The sequence below is a fragment of the Urocampus carinirostris genome, chromosome 10, assembly GCF_059441175.1.
Source record: "Urocampus carinirostris isolate Australia breed hairy pipefish chromosome 10, RoL_Ucar_1.0, whole genome shotgun sequence".
Lineage (NCBI taxonomy): Eukaryota > Metazoa > Chordata > Actinopteri > Syngnathiformes > Syngnathidae > Urocampus > Urocampus carinirostris.
The window spans coordinates 27,690,369-27,709,294 of record NC_142358.1 but is presented as its reverse complement, the minus strand read 5'-3'; the positions used below and the strand labels follow the sequence as shown (position 1 = coordinate 27,709,294).

The following is an 18,926-nucleotide window of genomic DNA, read 5'->3' as shown; positions in this document are numbered from 1 at the left end:
AATCTTTGCTTACTATCAAAATGTATGATATTGAAAATCAGATAGCGATTGAAACATCCACTTCCTCTGATAAAACAAAAGCAAGTGGCCAAAGTCAAAGAGAGACTTCACGCAAAATCATCTGAGATACCTTTTGCATCTTGCCGACAAGCTTTAATTCAGCTCAGCAACATTCACTTTTCAGTGAGCTAGTTAAAAACATAAACCTATAAAATGCTTTCAAAAGAGAAAGAATGATAAAAAATAATTTCTCCCTGGACATTTTCCAAAATATGATTACATTTCCAGTAAATAATTAATCCTTTGTGGGCGGCAGCGCGGCTGAGTGTTTCGCGCGTTAGATCATCAGCCTTTTTGTGCGGAGTTTGCATGTTCTCCCCGTGCTTGCGTGGGTTTTCTCTGGGAATTCCGGTTTCCTTCCACATTCCAAAAACATGTATGTCAGGTTAATTGGCTGGTCCAAATCGGGAATGAGCAAGTGAGTTGTCTGTCTCTGTGTTCTGAGGTCATGAGATCGAACCTTCCTGTGTGGAGTTTGCATGTTCTCCCCGTGCTTGCTTGGGTTTCCTCTGGGCACTCCGGTATCCTCCCACGTTCACAAAAACATGCATGTCAGGTTAATTGGCCGATCCAAATTGTCCCTAGGTGTGAATGAGAGAGTGAGATGTCTGTCTCTGTGTGCCTTGCGACTGGCTGGCAACCGATTCAGGGTGTCCTCTGCCCACTGCCCGAAGATGGCTGGGATGGGCTCCAGCACCCCCGTGACTCTACTGAAGATAAGCTGTGCAGATAATGGACGGATAGTGGATCAATAATTTGTTTTTGTCAATTTGTTTGAATGCTGTTTTTTTTTTTTTCATGAAAATCATTTTGTCCTCGAGTACTGTGTGCCCTGCTTAGAGCCATAGCACAACAAATTAAGCCACCATGACCGGTGTGAAGAATTTATCTATGGTTTTTCTATCACTAATTCTTGTAACCAATGAGATCATTAAAGAAAGAGATAATTTTAGTGAATCTGCTGAAATCAGCTTGAAACCTGTTTGGATGAGCATTATATAATCTCTGTAGTGGGCTGACTTATCAGCATTGGAGTATGTCACAATCTTGGGAAGCACATTGTATAAATCTAAGCACCAACCTTCCAGAAAGTGCACAGAAGGGAGAACATGCAGGGTCTCTACACCGTCAACAGGCATAAATCTGCCACCATGGATACAACTCAACACCAGCATAACGACAAGACAGGTACATTGTTTTGCTTACCAGGAATGCATGAAGACATTAACAGATTGTGTCTCTTTTCCTGATGTTTTAATTTATTTTTTTGCAGCGCTTAAAAAACACAAGTCGAAAAAGGACATCAATCATTTCACAGACGTGCACGGGCTACCTTGCATTGAGAAGATCGTGTGCACAGTGGAAGATACCCCACAATTGATCCAAACAAACATCACGGGCGAATTCCCAGAATGGATCAATGGAAGTTTCTTGAGGAATGGCCCGGGGAAGTTTGAAATTGGAAACCACAAGTAAATACTGGGCCACGCTCTGAGAAAAAATAAGCATCTGGCTGCAGGTAATCGAGGCACTATCTTCCTTAAATTAATGCTCTTTTTCCTTTAGGTTCAACCACTGGTTTGATGGAATGGCTCTACTTCACCAGTTCAAAATTTCCAAGGGACAGGTGACTTACAAAAGCCGCTTCCTCTCCAGCGACAGTTACCAAAGCAACAACGAAAATAACCGCATCACAGTATCTGAATTTGGAACGCTCAATGTGCCAGACCCGTGTAAGAACTTTTTTCAACGCTTCCTCTCAAGATTTGAATTACCAAGTGAGTACTACCATCTACCGATTCTAGATTCTAAATTCAATAGTGTCGTAATTCTCAAACTTCTATCTTATCTAGAGGGCACAGACAATGCCAATGTGAGCGTTGTGACCTACAAAGGCGATTACTATGTGAGCACTGAAACGAACATGATGCACAAGATTAATCCTGAGACGCTCGAGACAACCCAAAAGGTACTGAATGATGAGTGTTTTTTTTTTTTGTTTTTTTTTACAAATTTTAAAGTTAAATACTTCTGGTATGACGTACTTAAGCAATGCAGTAATTTCATTAATATGGCAGTTAACATCTGGTGAAAGCCACGATGATGCTCTTTGTCATTATGATGGGTCGTTTTTCTTTCTTTCTACGTTTCAACCTGCCTGGTAGTAAATCAATTAAGAGGGCCACACTGAAAATAAAATAAACAACTAATTGATCTATAGCTATACATGTATTTACAGCATTCCGACAATAGAGCATTACTTTTGATTGTATATAAATTGTTATAATATTGGAATAGACAACAGCAATACTGCAGGACCATTTCAATGGCTATGGCTGTTGTTAAAAAGTTCTATCATACTTATTGCATCAATAGCTTTCACGGCTTTTTCGGAATCTTCTCAAGTCACAATTTCATTCGGAATGTAAAAATAATCTTGTGTGTTGATGTAATGTGCAAATACTTAAATATAATTGGGTTTTTTTCGTCTTACTCCATTTCAGGCATTCTGTTATGATTTAGGTTATGATTACATGTGCAGACCATGAATATAAATGCCTGAAATGAATCAATAAATAAATGAAATGAATAAAATGAAAGACAAAGGAAAAATATTTAGTGAATGAAACTTTTATTTGGAACATAACATAACAAAGCAAAATGTCAGGACCAGAACAGAAACAGGACTCACTCGCATGACGTTTCTCACAGTTTTATTGGGAAGAAGGGAAAGGATTGCACACACGATCCGGTGATCGCAGGTCGCGGAAAGCAGGTTGCTCTGAACGTGGAAGTGGGACTTCCGTGGCGAGCGATGGCGGTATCGGGAACGGAAAAAAACGGGTCAGTAGCCGGGATAGAAGAGCAAAAACAAGAACGGGATCGGAAACAAGTCGAAAGCCAGGAGAGGAGAGTAGAGGTGGTAGAGAACAAAAACGGATCGTTATTCGGGATGGGAGAACAGATGTGGTCGAGATCAAAACAGATCGTAACGGGAAGCAAACAGGAGCAAAAAACAGGCGAAAAAGGGCTTGCTGTGTAAAATCAGAGATTCGCAGACGGACCGACAAAAGGGGACTGACAGGACAGAGTCTAAATACTGACAGGGAGCCAATCTGTCAACAAGCTGCAGCTGGCGCCACACGGGCGGGGCCAATTGGGCGCCATGGCAACCACACAAAAACACGCAACAAATGAAAAAAAGAAAGTAAAACACACAAACGATATGATCGTACATGTTCGAAAGGGAGTAGGAAAAACCATATGGCTCTGTGGATACACAGTCTCTTCATTATCATTATTATCATCATCACCATCACTACTTCCATCACTTATTTTATCATAATCATTATCATTATTGCTATTTCAATACATTTTCGGCATATTGTATAATTAGAGTATCTATTATGATAACATAGTTTCTTGGGTGCTCATGGGGAAACTGACTGCTGTGTGGTGTGTGGCGTACGGCATAAAAGTAACTTTGGACCTGCTATCTTAGAGAGTCTGACCCTAGGCAGCAGGACCACAGGTCGGTAGCCGGGACTGGGAGAGAAAGACGTGGTCGGGGTCGGAAACGAGTTGTAAGCCGGGACGGGAGAGCAGACGTGGTCAGGATCAAAACAGGTCGTAGCGGGAGACAAATAGGAGCAAAAAAAGCTTGCCTAGTATACACGGAGATTCGCAGACAGACTGACAAAAGGGGATTGACAGGACTGGGTTCAAATACTGACAGGGACCCAATCAGAACGCGTGGCAGTTGGCACCAAAAAAGCGGGCATAGGTGAATCTCATCGGTTATCATGACAATTACATAATTTGCATTACTTTTGTACAGCTGTGTTCGTGAATTCAGTTATCATGTGAGCATATGAAACCCAACTATAACTTCATAAAAATGTCAATGTAAATAAAGTGAACTCTTTTCTCGTAAAGGTAGACTGGAGCAAATTTGTTGCTGTTAACGGCGCCACTGCACATCCTCATACAGATCTTGACGGAACAACATACAACATGGGGAATTCATATTCCCCGAAAGGTACAGTACCTCAATTAGTAAGGTAAAAGAAAATTAGCATCCTCATTTGTCTTAAATAATAACAAACAAGGGATGTTACGATTCGGCCATTAACTGAATGGTAGTAAAATACGCCGACCCGACAGGGTAACAGAGCCACAAAATATAAAAAATGTTTAAATATGTAAGGGTATATAAATCAAATATTTCGTTTTATTTTGTATAATGTTACATTTAGACGAGAAATAGTGGCAGTAACAGCATATACTCGTGCCCCTCTGCTGTGCTCATTATGCAGAATGCCGAGCACTTTGTTAGTATACTGTAGATGGCTGAGTCAGCCCAATGTAATGCCCAAATTTGTCTTTTTTGCATGACTCATCTCAGGGCACGCAGAAAGCTACTCTAAAAACAGCCTGCCTTGCCATACTGACACATCTTTGCTTCAAGAGTAGAGAAAACCCACAGGTTAGCAACTGTTACAGTCCAAGCAGTGAGTTTAATTAGTGGAAATTAATCAAAAGCAATGATTTTTACTCACTGTTGACAAATATCGGGCTTATAAATCAAATGTGCTTGGTTGAAGATAAGAGAAGCCACCTGTGTCCATAGCATATGTATATCTACCATATATAATTATGTATAACGCACACTCCTTTATAACGCGTATACCTAAATTTTGGTAAAGAATCGGTATAAAATGTAGTTACAATTTTTCTCAGCTCAAACTAAGCATTGTTAGTGACAAACACTGTTAAATACATGCAGAAATGATTACAATTATTTATTGACGTTAACTATTACCACAATTCCAACATAGAATTTATACTCTATTTATTTAATGTCCTTTACAGATTTATCATCAGATACACCGAAAAAGCGATTTGTCTTATAGTGCTTTTTTGTGCGTTTATTTATATATTTTAGGAGGACTTTCGGTTGTCTTTATTTTCTAACATTGTTTTTTTCTCGTACCATGTGTAAAAATAGTCTAGTAATTTGATCAAATCTAATGCCTTTACTTATGTCATCTATATCACTGGTGGCCTAATGCTTAGGATACAGCGCTCTTCCTGTGCGACCCAGGTTTGATACCCATTGAATATAATGTTTTGGGATTGTGGTCAGCAATATTTTTCAACTGATCAATCAACCATCCATCCATCCATCCATTATCTGCACCCCTTATCCTCAGTAGGTTCGCTGGGGTACTGGAGCCCAACCCAGCTTTCTCCCGGTAGTGGGCAGGGGACACCCTGAACTGGTCGCCAGTCAGTTGCAGGGTGTCGATCAACCATTGTACTAACAATATTCTTGTGCATAACGCTTACCTAGACTTTGAATTATTTTTTAGGTTAAAAAAAAGGGCTTAATGCGCGGATAAATACCTTATGTGATTTTTTTGGAAGAAAAATTGCATAGTCTTTTTTTAATCATTCCCTGCTGTTGTACCAGAAAACTTTTTAGTTTCCTCCAACTTTTGAACCTTCGATTCATTAATCTTCAATTTTCTCGCAGTGGTTGCTCGGTTTCCAGGTTCTTCCGTGTAGCGTAGAAATCAACACACTATGCGGCCCAAAACACGGAAAGCATTCAATGGTGGGAAAGTGAGGTTTTGGATTTAATTCATATTCAGGGGGGAAACTCTGTTCAGCCTCCGTTAGCACAATAACGTTCAGATTGCTACAGAAGCGACGGCGTTAGCATCCATGAGCACTTCCGCCAACAATGCATTGCGTCTTCTTCGGGGCAAGCGTGAAACGATGGCAATCAAACAAGAGATGTTTAAAAGTCACAGGAGACGCATAAAATATGCATTTTTGGGGGAAATGTGACGGATCTCTCAAAAAAACTTTGGCTTTCTTTAGGCTTGACTCACCCAAGGCTTGAACCTGTGACCACCCATTATCAGAAGCAAACGCCCAACCCTAAGGCCAACGAGCTGGTCCCTGTCAGCCGCTCTGCATTAGAGACATGGCGCACTGCCCGATAGGGGGCGCCCTACAATTTGAAAGAAATCTGAGACTTATGTGTGCCTTATGGTCTTGAAAATAGGACACGGCTGCCCAAAAAATGTGATCAGGACATTATTATCATTGTATTAGTATTAATGGAACTGTGTTCATAATTTCAGGGTCATACTACAACATTATCGAAGTGCCTAAAACAAAAAACAACAATGAAGAAACCCTGGAAGGTGCCAAGGTGCTTTGCTCAATTCCATCAGTAGACAGTGCCAAACCTTCGTACTACCACAGCTTTGGTAAGTGACAGATCTACAAATTGTTTTGCTGATATACAGATGCAAACCATCTCTTTTCCTGCCACGACCCTGAACAAAAACATATTCATGAGTTGATCAAACTATTAGCTGTTGATCCATCAGCTTCAAATAAGGAAATCTTGTCTACAATTAAGTATAATTACAATGAAAAGAAATGCAATTTCTGTTTAATGCACTGTAGCTATGTCAGAGAACTACGTGGTATTCATCGAACAGCCAATAAAGATGGACCTGTTAAAGATTATAACAGGCAAGCTGACAGGAAAGAGCATTAGCAACAGCTTCTTCTGGGATCCCAAACTCAAAACTATTTTTCATCTTGTTCACAAAAAGTCAGGGAAGGTGAGAACAAACCAAATGCACTTCTTTCTTTTCAATTTTCATAATATGCCACAGTATTGTTTCATTCCTTTTCGATTTACAGGTGAGCTCTTTGAAGTACCTTGCTCAACCACTGACAACCTTCCACCAAATCAACGCCTTTGAGGAAGACGGATTTTTAATCGTAGATATGTGCGTATCAGACGATGGCCAGGCCATTTCAAACTACAATATCCAGAACCTTCGCAAGTCTGGGGAAGATCTCGATGAGGTGAGAAGGTTAAAAACAACAAATGTGGAAAAAAATAGTTACCGTAGTATTGGATAATGCACAAACAGATGGTTTAAGCCAGACTTGTTAAACATGCGACCCGCGGACCGGGCCTGGCCCGTTGGTTAATTTCGTCAGCCCTGCCTTAGGGTGCCGCGTGTATAAAGGCCCAGTCTCTGTAGCTGATTCTATTTCTGTATTTAACACATACACAGTACGCACTGAGCAATAGGGCGCAGGTGCCCTCTGTCGCAGGTGCTGCTGTTGTGCCTAAATCCGACTCCTCTTAGCATGAACTATGCTTGTAGTGCTGCAGTGTTGGTGACGTTTGTCTTGATAAACTCGTTGTATTTTTTTATAATTGAGCCAATCAATATACCTTAAATAACTCATTACACAGAAAACGATCGCGGTAAGGGGAGTCTGATTTTGCGGGGAACAACATTTCTCGAAGATGCTCGGTTTTCATGATCTTTTGCGTAGCATAGAGATCAAGACACTATAGCGGACAAAAACATTTGAAGCGTTCAATGGAGGAAAGTGAGGTTTTGGATTTAATTATTATTTGGGGGCACTACTCTTTTCAGCCTATGGTAGCACAATAACTTTCAAATTGCTATATACGCTACGGCGTTAGCATCCATGAGTACTTACACAAACAATGCATTGCGTGTGACATCATGTGTCCTCTTCTGCATAAACGTCACAGGAGATTCCATACAAGCTGCAGTTAGTTGGAAATGTGAACGATCTCACTAAAACATTGTGTGTCACCCAAAAATCTTAAAAGTCCTAGGTTTGAGTCGGCCAAGGCTCTGACCTGTGACCTCACCGTCTTGGGGTGGGGACCCAACCTTACGTCCGTCGCTTCAGATCAGACACAGGGCGGACCACACGATAGGGCGTGCCACACAATTTGAAAAAAAAATCTGATATCTTTATGTGCACCTCAAAAAAAGAAGCAAGTCTCTAGGTCAATTTTTATCAAAAGACAAGATTTTTATGAAATAATGCACAGCAAATGGTCTCAGTAGAGGGCAGTGTTGAGTTTTTTTAGCATGGTGATTTGGTTCAGGTGTAAAACTCAACCAGTTCTCACATACAATGCCGAACATGAAACTATCTTCGCCCATTGTTGGTTAATACATTTGATGTTTTTAGAAAAGATCCCATCTAATCCATGCTTTTAATATGTAGGGTAGGGTACTGCCCAAGGGCTAAATGATAAATCATAACATAAAAAAATACAGCTAAAAATATGGAGTTGACATTCTCTTACTGATCCATCCCACCTCACAACAGAAAGTCTGGATCTGGCCCCTGAACCCAACTGTGTTTGACATCCCTGGTTTAACAAATATGTTCCTGGATATTTCTTTACAGGTCTATAACACGCTCTGTCGAGTATTTCCACGGCGTTTTGTTCTCCCGCTCAATGTTGATGCCAAGACACCGTACAACCAGAACTTGAACACCTTATCCAACAGCTCAGCCACTTCGCTCAGGATCGGCAAGAACAAGGTAGACTCTTCTGTAAACAATAACTTCCATTCTTTGAACCGTTCAACCTCACAACAGCATGTCCCAGCTTTCATTGTCAAACCTTGCATGTACACCCTGAACTGATTCAAAATCTTACTTTTTTAGATTAATTGCTTATACTCGATATAACTTTCAATGTGTGTAGATATTCTGTACCTATGAGGATCTCCATGGCGAGGACCTTCATGAGTATGGCGGCCTTGAGTTTCCTCAGATCAACTATGCCAAGTACAACACCCGTCCATATCGCTACTTCTATGGGTGCGGCTTCAGACACCTTGTAGGAGACACTCTGATTAAGATGGACCTTAACGGAAAACAAATGAAGGTGGGTCAAATCGATATATTCTTATCTTTTTGTAAAAGACAACCAAAAGTATCAACTGTCTATTCGTGCTTCTATGTTAAGGTTTGGGAACAACCCGGGTTGTATCCCTCAGAACCCGTCTTCATACCCTCTCCAGACGCTACTGAGGAGGATGATGGTGTTATATTGTCTGTGGTCATCACTCCAAATAAGGTGAAATAATTTGAGTAAAACTCAATAATTGTTTGTTCATATCAAGCTGACCTGTAAAGCATGGTAACAGTAATATCTACTGCACAAAATGTGCGCTATATTTTTAAAAGGAAAGAACCCTTTTGTTATTCACCATAAGTGTATTTTAATACTGAAAAAATAATGCTGATCACAACCTCCAGATTTATAAACGGCAGCTGAGTGGTTAGCGCGTCCGCGGCACAGATCTAAGCTCAAGGTTCAAATCCAGCTACCAGCCTTCCTTTACGGAGTTTGCATATTCACCCCGTGCTTTCTTGGGTTTCCTCCGGGCACTCCGGTTTCCTCCCACATTCCAAAATCATGCATGTCAGGTTAATTGGTTGGTCCAAAATAGTCCCTAGAGTGAGTTGTCTGTCTCTGTGTTCCCTGCAACTGGCTGGCAACCAGTCCAGGGTGTCCCCTGACCACAGACTGAATATTGCTGGGTTGGGCTCCAGCACCCTTGCGACCCTACTGAGGATAAGCAGTGCAGATAATGGATGGCTGGATAATCTTAACCCTCTTTAATTTACTGAAACTGAAACACCAATATAAACTAATGGTATGTATAAAATAATTAAGTGGCAGTACACAAAGCTCAGCTCTGGAATTAGGCTGAATATCTACCAAGTAAGCAATTCAAGTAAATCAACACGGCTAGTTGTCAGTATGTTTTAGTATTTATAAAAGGGAAAGGCTTCCCCTGCTACTGGAAAGCAGTGTTTCATGCAGAGGAAAAAAACCTACCCAAAAAACAGCCAAGAGAGGGATGGGCCCCACCAGCCTGTACTTCCACAGCACCGGGGCCCGAATGGAGAATGCTCTCGAACCTGTGGATTTCTTCTTGGCTCTTGCGATCACTAGTAGACAGGCTGTACTGCCCAATACACACCACAGGAAGTGGTTCCCCGACAACCCTTGGCCGTAAACCATGGACACAGAGTTTCACTCAAAATGTAATGTGTATTGTAGTAAAAATTTTGTATTTAGCACTCATGGAAGTCTTTTGACTGAGAAATTAAAACGGAGCTGGAATTTAAAGAAGCTTCACAGTTTTAACTTTAAATTACAAGTTTACAGCGATATTTATGTAAAACTTTAATTAAATTGAACTAAAATTTAATGGGTTAACAAATTGTTACTTCTCAAATAAGATAAATACATTTCGTGATTATTCTGAATCTGACGTAGTCTTTGTATTAATATACCAGACTTTTACAGTAATAGCAATTTTATGATGTCGAATATACATGAATTTGATTTTTTTTCACCAACGAGTGGAATGTTTCAGAACGTATAAACTACAACACAGTTGATAAGAGTTTATAGGTCAGGTTTTTATACTTTCTTTTTAGGGCATTAATCCATCACTCATTCAAACTTGATGATATATTACCTTTGTTTATTCTTCTCAGGACAAGAGTACCTTCCTCTTGGCTTTGGATGCAAAGACATTCGAAGAAATTGGTAGGGCGGAGGTGCCAGTCAATATCCCGTACGGCTTTCATGGAACATTTATTGACACAGCATAGTCATTTGTATTTAAAATTTATACTGCAATATTAATACTGCATCTATATCAACGTCAGCTTAGGCTCTATCATACTCCCTCTCAGCTGGGAAAAAAGATTTGTGGAAAAGAAAATGGATGGCTGTTTGAATAAATGCACTGGGGGATTTTTATTGAATATTTTATTTCCACATTTTATTTTTTTTGACATATGTACTATGCACTTATTTTTTAAAAGTCAATATATTATGAACTTGTAGGATGCTTTATTTATTCTGGGGTTGAGCCAAATGTTGGGATGGTTCTTTATACTGTAATTTCAGGACCAAGTCTTGATATCAATTGGCTTGTGGAAGTATATTTGGGAAGACTTTTTAGAGTGCTAACTTTTGACATAGGGTATAGCAATTTTTTGAAAAGTCAACTTTCCAGAAAAGCAGGTACACTACTGTCCACCAAAACAAGAGATGCCAAAGGTTGCCACCTATTGAAAACACTGAAAATCCTGTGCCATTATTCCCTCTCTACAACACAACAATAAATGGTGAAAGTTTACATGTCTTGTCTGTTTAAGATATCAAAACCTTGGAATTTGTCACTGTGTTGAATCTTGGGCACAAAGAATTACATGACCCGTTGTTTTTGAATATAGTGAGAGAGACACTGAAAATCTAAACTCTAGCCCAGGGGTCAGAAAATCTTTTTGACCCAAAGAGCCATAAAAGCAAAAAATGTTTTAAAAAGGATTTGAGAGAGCCACATCATATACTGTATTTTCAGACAAAATTGAAAAAACTGCCAAACACGCTCTTCTAGGCAAAAGCTAATTCTTCAGTACATTTTATTTTATTGAGTGTCATTTGATGATTTAATCAAATGAAATGATAATAATGCCAAATCCTGTGTCCCAAAATCAATGTAAATATGCCATTTACAATTTGTCTTCCACCTTAAGAGTGTTGAGGCAATTTTTTTTCCATGGAATTTGTCCTTAATAACGCTTTCAAAACAATGTGCATGCAAAGTTCTTTTGTAAAAACGTCACAAATTACTGCAAACGATAAGCATATCATCATATTCACTTTCGGTGTGGACTGCACTGAGCGAGAGAGAGAGAAGGAAGTGCCTTGCGCTGTGTGCAGGGATCCGCCCACCTTTACTGCTTACCCAATCAAAGTCGTTTGCCAGCATTTTTATTTATCAGTTTGAATGGTTTCTCATCGAACTTCTGCATTAAGTTGCTTTGGCTTTATATGGACCAAAATCGAAATGAAATCACTTGACTTTGGAACGCCACAGAGAGATGTGCAATAGTTATATTTTTTTCGGAACCATACGTGCCGCATGCCATGAGGCTCTTTACCTCCACCCGGGGGAGTAAAAGCCCACATTAAACCACACCCCCACATTGCATATTATCCTATTTTTATTACAGTGTGTATTTTATGTAGCACTATTTAAATACTCTATATCAACACGTTACATTGGGTAGTGGGTATTTATGTATTATATTCCTTTTACTTTATTATTGTTTTATTTTCAACACAAGGATACTGCTGGAAGTGTGAATTTCCCTACGGAATCTATCTATCTATCTATCTATCTATCTATCTATCTATCTATCTATCTATCTATCTATCTATCTATCTATCTATCTATCTATCTATCTATCTATCTATCTATCTATCTATCTATAGATTATGGACGGGTTTGGTCTCTTTTAAAAAGCTACGTTTTGCCCCAAACTAACATAATCACTGCTAGTGCTATTAACATTGAGTAATCTGAGTTAGAACACTCAGAAATAAAGGGTTTTTATTCTCGCCTGTTCTTTTTTTTTTTTTTTTTTTTTGCAATTAAATGCCTGCGGATGAGTGTAGCATGGGCTTCTTAGCTAGAAAACAGGTGAGACAATAGCTTGAAGCCTTACCTGGTATCTCATCAAAATTGATCACAATCTGAAAAACTAAACATTGTATTTTACACTTTTTTGTAAGGGTAGGTTAAGGCGTTTCCAAAAGTAGCCATTTGGAGACAACCAGTTTTCAACACTAAAACCTTTGCATATATGTATTTTACTTTGGCCGTTTTGAAAAACATTTTTAAAGAGATGTAAAAGTTGGAAGTCTCTTTTGGCATCTCTATTACTGTTATGCACACTTGCACGTAAAAATGGTGTGTAAAAATGAATCACTAGTGGCGTTACGCACACTTATTTCAGGGTCAAGTTTGAATTCAATAGGGACATCTACGTATCGATTTATTCAGAATTGTATTAGCTAACCAATGTGTCAATCGTCATTTGAATCAGTTACTATTGGCTAAAGTTATTCAGCGGTAACGGAGCAATACAGGCCCCGAATAGGCTAATGCAGGGAAAGTAGTTACTATAACCATCATACAGGGTTTGTACTTCCTTTTCATGGCCAAAGGACTTACAAAGCCAATTTTCCAATTTCTCCAGTACCATTAAATACATATAAATATATGTTTTTGAGAAGAAATCTCTCCTCGTATAGGTGTTGAGTATAAATGACGGTAATATGTAACTTACATTTTCAGTTGCAGGAAGTTATTTCTACAACAGTTTACCATTGGGAAATGCTACCTTCATTTTTTGCATTGTCCATATCAAATGTCCAAAATTGTTACGAAATCCTTGCACTAGTACATATATCATAGTGCCCTGTTTATGTGTTCATGCACCTGTCCTATTGGGCGAGACTCGTAGGGAATGATGACACTTAATAGGACAATACCGTACAAACTAATGCCAGCTGCTGTTTATAACAAAAAAAATACAAAGCAAAGCCTCCAATGAGCAATGTTGACGTCATTTTTAAGGAAACTAGTTGAGAAACAAACAATTGTCAACAATTTCAAACATTCACTCAAAATATGAGCACGTTCCAAAAGTAGAAAGTACAACGTTAAAATTCATGCATTTTCAAGGATTCATATCACATTAGGCACAATAGTTTTTATTACAGATAAAAATACAATTCACAATACAAAACTCGTTCAGAGAAGAAAATCCAAGAAAATGGAATTTAATGGAGGTATCTCAACCAAGCTACAGTAACACTAATGCCACACAGGAGCGAATTCAGATCCAACTCGCATATTAAATCAAACTAAAAATCATTTAAGTTGTCTTATTCCTCTAGAATTAAGCAACACCACAAGTTTACATGCCAAAAAAAGTAACATTACAATTGTTCAGAAAACTGAACCAAGGTTTTTTTTAGCTGATTCTTTTGTTCCTTTAAGGAGGATTCAAGGTTTTGAGCCTCTTGCAAGAGGGTCTCCAGTTCCCTTTTTTGAGCGGCATCCACTGCTGCCTTTTCACTGAAATAATTTAGAGAAAACAAGAGTATTAATTACAAAGTAATTTTACAGCCGAAATCTAATAAGGACTCGGAATATTTTGAAGATCACCTATCATTTTTAAAAAAAATTATTACGCAGGGTGTGGCCGGAAAGTAAAACTGCACACCTACTCCCCTGCTAATTCAAAGATTTTTTTTTATTTTGTTAACAGATGGAAGCTTTAAAATTATTTTGTTCGGATTACAGTATATGGTATGGTATGATTACCGATCAGAATGATTGCATTCTTTGTAAAAAATCATATTATAGTCCAACTGACTTAATACAATGTTTGGCTGTTTTCATTTTGGCATGAACAAGGGAGAAAGCATTATTATTCTATTCTACACGTAGTTGATGGTATCGGGTATTGCAACCACCTGTTTTCTCCTGTAGGAGAAGTCAAACTTAAAACCGTTAAATCAAAACAATTCTACCAAAAAACAAAAATCAAAAACGGTTGAGTATTTGCACTTTATTTTTGAATTTCAAATACACTTGAAATCTTTCCTGTTACGGTTAATAAAGCTATTCTTTGGGATAGGGGAGGGAGAGAGGTTTTCTTCTTCCTAGGGGTCATGGCAGAAAATATTTGAGAAACACTTGATTAAGGAGAGGGGATGGAGATATATAGCAGTGATGCCAACAACTGTTAAATTGATTTCGTAAAACATTAGCTGTGTTGCTAGACATTACCCATTTTCACTAAATTCCCCTGAACATTATCACTGCACAATGCCCTTTTCCCTACTAAAAAAATACAATATTGACCCATAGGATTACAAATACTTTTTTAGGAAACGGTCACATTTAATTGAATGAGAAAAAATGTTATCATTTAAAACATTTTAAAGGTAGTTGAAAATAATAATAAAAATAATAATATTGTGATTACTGTATTTGTGTGCAGTGGCAACTTTTTTCTTTATTTTTTTCAAGTTAGCAAACTGATTTGGACACTGTCATCTGGTATTAAATTCAATTACTGCAACACATTTCTATAATCTTGTTGACAATATCTGTGTATTGTTTGTTATTGCAACATCCATTGCAGCCTGGTCATCCTGGAAAGGTCCCTTATCAAGGTTTCTTCCTTTTCCTTATGTTGAGGTATTTGAGTTGTTCCTTGCCCTCTTGTAGGTTTTAGATCAGGGGATGGTGTAATAATAGTCTGTAGTTTGCAATAATATGTGATCTGTGCAGCCCTTTGAGACTCTTTGTGATTTAGGGCTTTACAAATAAACATGACTTGACTTGACTATTCATTGTCTGATACAATATTGACCCATTAGATAACTGATAAATGTTTAGGAAAAGGTCACATTAAATAGAACGAGGATAAATATTAAATTAAAGATTTTTTTTGTGGGGGTTACTGTATTTGCTTTTAAATTCCAGTGGCAACCTCTCCTTTATTTTTTTTCAAGCTAGCAAACTGATTTAGTCTCATTACTGCCATCTGGTATTGAATTAAATTACTGCAATACATTTTTATATTCATTGTACTGTATGAGTTTATTTTGTGTTCCACTATTTATTTTATGAATAATTTGTGGGTGAAATAGGAAAAATAAAACTTAAAACAACCAACATCATCTGACATCCACTACATGAGAATTGATTTTATTTTATGGACAAACTAAAAAAGAAAATACAAGCAAATTGTTCCCCAACATGGTGTTTTGGGTTTTTTTTATTTTTATTTTTTTTTATGTACACAGCAAATGGAATTTCAAATCTTGGTTGAAGGTTAATAGAATATATTTTTTTTAATTGTATTTAAAAACAAATACTTATCTAAATACAACATTCACTTTATGTGCAATTTAATGTTCTTGAAATAATATCATTTGATGAACACAAACAAATATTTTAAAATTATTGCTTCTTTATAGGTTTATTTGATATTGCATGTACCCAATTATATTAATCTACACGTGTGCCCATATTAGAGAACCATTGCTCATGTTGGTTTAAGATCAGGTGGTGGTGTAATTGTAACCTGTGCAGGGCTATACAAATAAAAGTGACCTGAATTGACTCTCCGACAAGGACAGACATTGAAGGATTTTTTTTTTCTACCATCAACATAGAGAAAAATGTTTTTTGGGGGGGTGTCAAAAGCCTGAAGAAGTGGTTAGCAGTAAGTTGTCTTTTTTCTTCACTCAAGAGATAAAATGTACATTTATGTGCATTCTGAAGTGATCCTATATCCTCTGAAATGGTGTATGAGCAGGAGAAAACATTAAATGAGTTAAGTAAAATGGCATACCTTAACATCTCACCAAACTTTAATATAAGCATGCTGATCTCTTGGCATGCACCTGAAACAACACGATTGAGGACAAAAAATTGATTTGTATATGTGATAACTTTGATTTTTTTTTTTTTTTTTTGATGAAAGGTTTCACATGTTCTAAGTGCCCACTCAGCATCTAATGCAGCCTGTTCATCCTGGAGAGAAGATAACTTACCACAAGTATGTGACTTCTCAAAGTTTCCCATACCTCCCCATGTAGATGTTTTAAAATAGGGTGATTTTGTTGATATACTGTATAGTATGTCTATAATGTAGCAGCAAGGCAGCGCAGTGGTTAGCACGTGTGAGACACAGTTCTGATGTCATGAGATCGAGCCTTCCTGTGTGGAGTTTGCATGTTCTCCCCGTGCTTGCATGGGTTTCCTCTGGGCACTCCGGTTTCCTCCCACATTCACAAAAACATGCATTTCAGGTTAATTGGCCGGTCCAAATTGTCCCTAGGTGTAAATGAGAGTTGTCTGTCTCTGTGTGCCCTGCGACTGGCTGGCAACCAATTCAGGGTGTCCCCTGCCCACTGCCCGAAGATAACTGGAATGGGCTCCAGCACCCCCACGACCCTACTGAGGATAAGCGGTGCAGATAATGGATGGATGGATGTCCATAGTGCAGTGTTTCCAATAGAATTATGTGAGACCCTTGTAGGTGGACAGTCAATGGGGACCCGGGGGCATGCTCCCTGGAAAAACTTTTGTACATTTTGAATTCAAACGCATCAATCTGGTACGTTTTTAGAACAAAATCAAGGAGCTAGACCTATGGTGAATGTGTGCTCTTGAAAACTATTGAATCATAAATGCACTAGTTATAAAAGGACACAGCACATAGGTCATACCCTCAGGGCATGGTCAATGAGACAGGGGTTGAATGCAAAAAAAAAAAATCTGCACATCATTTTATTAGATTAAAAAAAACTAGTGTTGTTCGATGCGGATGCCGTACTATTTTAAGTTATTGTATCGGCAAATATACAGACCAAATCATCTATATGATACCAAGATTCCCTCTGACAAACAGGGATACATAGCACAAATATACACCATGGAGTTCGCAATCATTTATATGATGAGAAATCGAAACTGTATTTTGTATTCATAAATATTTAAAATATTATGAAAAAAAATTAATAAAACAAGTTTATTGGGACCAATTTGGTGGCCCACCAGAATCTTCCTATGTATGGGAAACACTACAGTGGGTGTACAATTAAATGAATGTTACCTGACTTCTATCGATCACCAAAAGTTTCATATCATTCAATTGTTTCTTGCAGTATGTTTGTATGCATTCTGGGGAATGCACCAAGTTACCATCTAACAAGCACCAGTCTCAATACTCTTTTGGAGTTTATAGATCAATGATTTGACCACATTGATATAAGGTTGAACTTTTCTTACTGTATGACAGGAAATGTGTTTTTGTATGAGTGCAATGAAATAATAGATAACAATGTTATCCCATGATTTGTATATTTTTGTACCTGTCGTTTCAGGTGAATCCACTGAAGAGGCTTCTTTTGATAAACGTTTCTTCTTTATTTTTGATCCACTGGGTTGGTTTTCACAACTTTGTTCTATCTGATTCAATTGAAAGAATGACTGAAATTTTAATCATTCCATTTGATCAATTCAGGAAAAGTCACCCAACCTACCTCCTGGGATGTGGTACATTTAGGTCCTGCATTGGGGTTTATTCCCTTTAGCGACATGGTACTGCAAATTAGAAGCATTTCATGGATGTTTTGTTTTAGACCTGTCAATATTTAACCGACATGTTTAACCCAACCTGATTTCTTTCAGCTAAACCTCCTCCCCCTCATAACATAAGAATGACTTAGTATTTCAAGTCCACTTATTTTATTTAATATAAAGCAATATTTAGTGTATAGTTTAATCATAAACACAAGCTTGTTTCGAAAGCTACACTTAGCATCACGTTTAGCACACATGAAGTTGCTATGTTTAGGAATAAGTAATTAGCTTACCTGCTTTAAAGCTAGAATATATAAAGATACATAAATATTAATACATATCAAGGGCGTAAGTTACTCGAGATGTCAATATTTCCTAAGAAAATGGTACATCTCCGTTTAATTAGCTTAACAGTTGGAACAATATTAAAATTTCACCTATTTTACATTAGTCGCGGTAATCGCTCGTTTTGGCGATGCATTCAAAGCACCTCGGAAATTTCATTGCTACACTTGTTTACATGAAATAGTTCCTAAGACCTAAATGGTAACTTAATATATACTACAATGTCATTTATTTGTGTATTTGTTGTCTTTATGTTTGTTTTTGTTTGTTTTTTTGTGATGACCCGACAAACTATATTACATCATATAAGCAGGTAGTAGCAGAGTACTTGTTTTGAATGCTTATTATTTGCTCACGAGGTAGTTTAAGAATTTTATTCAAAACGGATTTCGTTGATGAAGCTGTTTAGGATATAAAAATTAAGTAAATATATTTATACATCATTTTTCTGATTCTTATTTTTTATTTCTTATTTTACACACGCGCGCGCGCGCGCGCACACATACACACGCACACACACAACAGAAGATGTGATCATTTGCGCTCATATTCATTACTATCAGATCAGATCTCTCTCGAACCTGCAGTTCTCTTCTTGGCTCTTGGAATCACTACACATTTTATAGTGTCCCTTTTACGGTGTATCATGCACCTGTC

General features: G+C 37.9%; 2 protein-coding genes across 6 annotated transcripts in view; one reads left to right on the top strand and one right to left on the bottom strand.

Annotated features, from left to right (window-relative positions):
* The window catches only part of bco2b (beta-carotene oxygenase 2b), a 40,770-nt gene extending 29,668 nt beyond the window's left edge, over window positions 1-11,102 (top strand). Inside the window, exons 3-14 of one of the 3 annotated variants that reach the window (XM_088344951.1) lie at window positions 1,149-1,248; window positions 1,334-1,532; window positions 1,627-1,838; window positions 1,914-2,029; window positions 3,997-4,099; window positions 6,213-6,341; window positions 6,544-6,704; window positions 6,787-6,954; window positions 8,338-8,475; window positions 8,642-8,824; window positions 8,906-9,016; window positions 10,453-11,102. In XM_088344951.1, the coding sequence (XP_088201077.1) occupies window positions 1,170-1,248; window positions 1,334-1,532; window positions 1,627-1,838; window positions 1,914-2,029; window positions 3,997-4,099; window positions 6,213-6,341; window positions 6,544-6,704; window positions 6,787-6,954; window positions 8,338-8,475; window positions 8,642-8,824; window positions 8,906-9,016; window positions 10,453-10,569 (1,716 nt within the window). In that variant the 5' untranslated portion in view covers window positions 1,149-1,169 and the 3' untranslated portion in view covers window positions 10,570-11,102. Of the gene's footprint in view, window positions 1-744; window positions 1,249-1,333; window positions 1,533-1,626; window positions 1,839-1,913; window positions 2,030-3,996; window positions 4,100-6,212; window positions 6,342-6,543; window positions 6,705-6,786; window positions 6,955-8,337; window positions 8,476-8,641; window positions 9,017-10,452 lie in introns of those variants that run through there. The other 2 variants (XM_088344949.1, XM_088344950.1) reach the window with 2 other exon arrangements.
* Window positions 11,103-13,511: 2,409 nt separating this feature from the next.
* On the bottom strand, window positions 13,512-18,926 carry tex12 (testis expressed 12). Of its 3 annotated transcripts, none has more exons than XM_088345673.1 (5): window positions 18,851-18,926; window positions 17,885-17,945; window positions 17,714-17,810; window positions 16,189-16,240; window positions 13,512-13,895 (listed from the first exon to the last, which is right to left on the bottom strand). In XM_088345673.1, exons 1-5 carry the CDS (start codon window positions 18,886-18,888, stop codon window positions 13,757-13,759), a joined length of 387 nt encoding a protein of 128 aa, XP_088201799.1. In that variant the 5' UTR covers window positions 18,889-18,926; the 3' UTR covers window positions 13,512-13,756. The 3 variants fall into 3 exon arrangements, with proteins under 3 accessions (XP_088201799.1, XP_088201801.1, XP_088201802.1); XM_088345675.1 differs by lacking the exon at window positions 18,851-18,926 and adding an exon at window positions 18,218-18,428; XM_088345676.1 differs by lacking the exon at window positions 18,851-18,926 and adding an exon at window positions 18,362-18,392.

What these genes read in the sequence shown, in the direction of transcription:
- tex12 (XM_088345673.1), bottom strand. Translation starts at nt 18,888, where the DNA reads ATGTGTAGTGATTCCAAGAGCCAAGAAGAGAACTGCAG. An exon ending in AATGTACCACATCCCAGGAG is followed by an intron (nt 17,811 to 17,884) that starts GTAGGTTGGGTG and finishes CAATTGAATCAG; the next exon opens with ATAGAACAAAGTTGTGAAAA. An exon ending in GGATTCACCTGAAACGACAG is followed by an intron (nt 16,241 to 17,713) that starts GTACAAAAATAT and finishes GTGTTGTTTCAG; the next exon opens with GTGCATGCCAAGAGATCAGC.